Genomic DNA, 5156 nt, shown 5'->3' on the forward strand with positions numbered 1-5156 from the left:
GGGACGGGGTCGGGACGGGGTCGGGACAGAGTCGGGACGCCGCCGTTCCGCACTCAATGGAAATACTCACATTGACTTCAATGGAAACCTATTCAGCAGCCGTTCCACAGTTGGTGGAATTCAGGGGTAAAGCCTGTTTTACCCGTTTCATAACTGCTGAGTGTGGTCTGAAGTCGGTTTTGTAACCACACCCGACAGTGGTGTCACGAGGTCCTGAAGTACACCTGTGCACCACTGCATCAAGGTGAGAAGTTTAACTACTGGAGGTCATCAAAAACGGGATTTTTACTCTTTAAAGTAGCAGTAGTGCTTTGGTATTTACACTCATTTACCAGTTCATTAGACTCACTTAGCTAAAGCTAATGTCGCTAACCCAACAGTCCGGGAATAAATCATCCTTCTTTAAGGTTATAAGGTTCATTTTTTAGTCAAAATGTTTTGGATTTAAGATTTATTTTAGGGTTGCAACCAAGGATTATTTTCATAGTCGGTTAATCTGTCTGTTGTTTTGTAGATTAATCAATTAGTTGTTGGTCTATAAAATGTCAGAAAATGGTGAAACATGGATTCAGTGTTTCCCAAAGCCCAAGATGACGTCCTCAAATGTCTTTTTTGTCCACAACAAAGATATTAAGTTAAGGGTCAAAGACACAAAAAACATTCACATTTAAGAAACTGTCTTAAAAAAAAACTGACTCAAACCGATTATCCAAATCATTGCTAATTAACTGAATAGTTGACAACTAATCGATTTATATTTGCAGCTCTAATTCCTTGCAGGACTGTTGTATTAGAGTACCTCGGAGTACCTAATAAACTGGCAAGTGAGTGTAATGTCTTCGATACGAAAAAATATATAAATTATTTTGGGGAATCAGAATACTTACATGTTAAATCGTGATTTAAAGGTCACATTTTAAGATGTCAGCACAAAATATTGGCGCCTTCAATACAAAAACCAATATCGGCCGATTCATATTAAAAATGGAACATCCATCTTTTTTTGCTCCTGGGTCCCGTCGGCCTCGACTGTCTCCCTCCACCATCACCACCACGTGATCTTGAACTCGTAGATGGGCCTCTTGCAGTAGTAGTGGTTGATGAGGTGCTTGTCGCAGACGCCGATGCACTGCTGCTCGGCGGTGATGCCGAGCTCGGCCAGGTCGCTGACGATGCAGTGCAGCAGGTCGTAAACGTCCGCCACCGCCTCCCAGGGTCCAAAAGAAACGTCCACCTCGCAGTGATGCTCGAAGAGCTTGGCCTCGCTGTCCGAGCGCTCAAAACGCAGAGAGTTAAAGAGAGGGCGCTCGTACGGCGTGATGGGCATCTCCTCCTTGTAGACGCAGATCTTCAATTTGGCAAACCGGGCCTTCTTCTGAATCGCCCTCAGTTTGGCAATCTCCACAATACGCTCCAGATTGTCTGAAATAGAAACAGTTGCATGTATTAAATTCTTCCCATATGATGGGTTTGCATGATATCCTAAAAAATTACGCCAATCGACGGCCGGTCAAATAGCTTTTATGTTTCTTTTATGAGGTTCTTACAGTTAAACATAGCCGAGACGAAAGGTGACTGTCCTGCGGTGGCGACAGTTATGTTTTGGCACCAAAACGAATAGCTAAGATTCAAAGAAAGATTGTGTTTTGGGTTAAAACACCGCTCCCCCTAAGTAGTAACCCCAGGACATAAACACCCATTTCCTGGGTGAGAGTCTTGTGGTTTCCCCTTAACTTCCTCCAGGACACAAACTCCGCTCCCCCACCTGAAAGCCCTGTGTTTACATGTCTGCGTCATGACAACAGCCTGATTTATTCATGTTTATCAGCTGCTCAGCAAAGTATGCATTTTATCAACCAGTGCTCGATTGCAGCAATTTGCATCAAAGTCAGACTCCTTCTCGGAGTCATAACACACAGACATGATACACATGTATTTAGATTCAGTGTGACTAACATTTACCCTTAGTGAATGTTTTTAATAATCAGGCAGCCCTACTTAAATGCTCATAGCATTTAAGTAGGGCTTATGGGGGGGGGGGGGGCATTGGGGTCCCCTCCAACAGAAAACACTGTTGCCAACCTGCTCCAAACAGATCTATTGTAGTCCAGCCTTTACTTCAGTGACAAACGTGCATCACTTTGTAACACCCGTTATAATGCTCACCTAGCTGCTAGCATGGCACGCCTTCCTGCTCTGCTTGTGACTGGCTAGTAGTCCTTACCGAGCTACTGCGCATGTGTGACTCCCAACAAAGATGGAACAGAAGTGAGATGTCTCACTCTGTAGCTAAAACAGAGAGCTCATCACACAGGGTGAAAAGAGGAGCTGCAGCAATGTGCAATACAACACAAATATGGTGTTTTTTGAAAATTAAACCATATAAACTTATTCTGATTTAATCTCTGCAAATGCAATTATAACCTGAAAATGTGCATAGTATGAGCACTTTAAAACTGTTACTTTCCATGGTAAACATTAACATCCATTGTCATTCTTCAGCGTGAGGGAGACAGAGTCCAGGTACCTCTGTAGTAGGGCATCAGGTCGAGGAAAGCTTGCCGGACCTTCTCCCCTGTGAGCGGCTGAGTGTCCTCCAGGCTGTCCAGCAGCGGGCCGAGCGCATAGTACTGAGCCTCTCTGTGCACCGCTCGCACCCGGTCCCTGTGAGGAAGCTCCCCTTCTCGGAGGAAGTTCAGGATGTCCCTTTGAATGGAAACAGGTATCACTAGAACAAATCTACGCCAAACTATTTCTCCATAAATTACAGGAACATCTGTCTGTTGTCGGCATATCTCTCGAACCGTTAGTCCAATGGATTTCCACCCTGGCAGGTGTCTTGTTGCAGGCACTGCAGTGCGAAGTTTGACATTGTTTGGATTAGAAAGGCAAAAGATATAGTTAAATATCGGTAAAAAAAGCACACATTTCTTTACTTACATCTTCCACAACTGCTCAGCATGCTGAGAGCTGCTGACAGCTGGACTCAAAATCTTTGTACGTATCCACAAACTTGGCCAATTAAGTTAATGTTCTGCTTGTGCTTCTCTGCAGCAGAACTCCCTTGTGGGAAAACAAAGTTGCTGCAGTGTACAACAGCTACCTGGAAGAGGATTTATATTTCCATTAAAGACAATAGCCACAAAAACACAGTTAGCTAAAAGCCCCGGGTATTAACGTCCCAAATGAGTTTCTGGGTCATTATTAATTTATATAGATACATCTTTCCTTGTCTCATTCTGCTAGCTCCTTCTTTTTCAATCTTTAATACACACACCCTCACACAGAACTGACCTTACCCCAACCCACTCTTACATAACTCATACATCTTGACCATAGCCTGTGATCACATTCATATTTTTAGCTTTTTAGCAATGCTACGTGCCCACTTTGGTCCAGACTTACTGTTACTATCTCATGACCATGACGCCTACTGACGTTGGTGTTCATCTGACTTTTTTCTTGAAAGCTCATTTCGATTTAAAATTGGAATAATGACACTTCTAGATGGAGCGCTATGACATTTGGTTCAGACGTTCATGTTCCCGTCAGGTTAAATTCTAAATTACTTTTGAGATTTGGAGTTTCATCGTCAAAATTATTTAATTAAAACTACACTTTATGGCCAAACACCTTCAAAATTGCATTCCTTACAGTTCTGTTTGGATTTGCATCTTCCCACCAACCTGTTTGTTTTTACGATCCTCACCGTTAACTGCGATTTTAATATTTTGAACTCCGCCTTACCAGCACCGACAGACCGTCTGGTCTGTCTCCACAGTACATCTCAGACATGCTGTCAGTTTATAACCCCTGCAGGTTTCTATGGAAATGTCCTTCGTGTGCCTGGAGCACTTTTAAAGTCTGGTGAGATGGCGTTCATTATTGATGCAGCTGAAGATGGGAACAGTCTGCCTGCTAATCTTAGACTTGCTCCAACACTGTGTTCTCTTTAAAACCAAATTAAAGACCTTTCTTTTCAATCAGGCTTTCTCCTAAATGAGTAAACCGTAGTTCTACACTATACTTGTTGGGATGTGTGTATGTATGTGTATTTTAATATGTATGTAATGTATATATATGCATGAATGTCTGTTTATTTCTCTGTTTTATTTTGTTCACATAAAGCAATCTGAACTTGTACGATATGCTGCTATAAAACTTTAAAAAAAAATGTATTTAATTAACAATTTGCACATTTTTGATTGACCTTTAATGTGTATAATTTAGATTTTGCAGTCCTTCCTTCTTCCTTTCTCTCGGGATAAATCAAGTGTTATTTATCTTTTCTTATTCCCATCACCCTCAGTTGTACTTTGTGTTAACCGCTAATGTTAACACGCTAACACGCTAAACTAGAATGGTAAACATGGTACTGTAAACATTTTACCTGCTAAACATCCCATACATGTTTACATACAGTATATATATGATACTCAACATCATTAACAAAAAGATTCACCCTTCCCGTTGAGTATAATTTAAATTGAGCTGAATAATAAGACGCACATCTCAGTGAAGGTCTGTTGATATCAGCAGCTGAGATGGAGATTTTAAATAAGCCACAGACAGACTCACAATCGCCCGTTTTAAATCGGTACGGGCGTGTATGTATGCAAACAAGGCCAGAAATAGGAATGTAAATCAGTTTAGAGCCCTGAGAGGAGCCGGGGGGGGGGGGGGCTCATGAATACCTGTCAGGATATAACGAGCTGCCATCAGCGGCTTTAAAACACCTTTCAGATTGCAGAGGGTGAACTTTTTGGATCCTCCGCTGTCTCTCGGGTTGCCATTTACTCACTTATTAGTTTCTCAAATAACCCTCCTCCAGCAGGTGTTTCTACCATACTCATGAGAAGATATCACTGCAACCTCTCTGCAGACAAATTACTTACAACCATATTAAATTAGTGCTATAATAATTACATTGTTATATCATTCAAACATTCGTAATCAGCTGTTATTTTATTATTTTCCTTCAATAATAAATATTTAAACATAAAAAACAGAGGAGTTCAGACACCATAATAGTTTAGTAGAGTTTAGAAATAGTTTTGACCCCCAAAAAAACTTCCATTTAGAGCATGGGTGTCAAACTCTGGCCCGCGGGCCAAATTTGGCCCGCGGGGTAATTATATTTGGCCCGCGAGACAATA

General features: G+C 41.7%; 1 protein-coding gene across 1 annotated transcript in view; it reads right to left on the reverse strand.

Moving 5' to 3' along the window:
- kctd7 (potassium channel tetramerization domain containing 7) overlaps nt 1-5156 on the reverse strand; it is a 10299-nt gene that overhangs the window by 2556 nt on the left and 2587 nt on the right. The window contains exons 3-4 of the mRNA XM_034889060.1: nt 2528-2706; nt 888-1422 (exon numbers count right to left, since the gene is read on the reverse strand). Coding sequence (XP_034744951.1) covers nt 1046-1422; nt 2528-2706 — 556 coding nt within the window. The 3' untranslated portion in view covers nt 888-1045. The remainder of the gene's footprint in view (nt 1-887; nt 1423-2527; nt 2707-5156) is intronic.

Source organism: Etheostoma cragini, chromosome 13, assembly GCF_013103735.1.
Source record: "Etheostoma cragini isolate CJK2018 chromosome 13, CSU_Ecrag_1.0, whole genome shotgun sequence".
Classification (NCBI taxonomy): Eukaryota; Metazoa; Chordata; class Actinopteri; order Perciformes; family Percidae; genus Etheostoma; species Etheostoma cragini.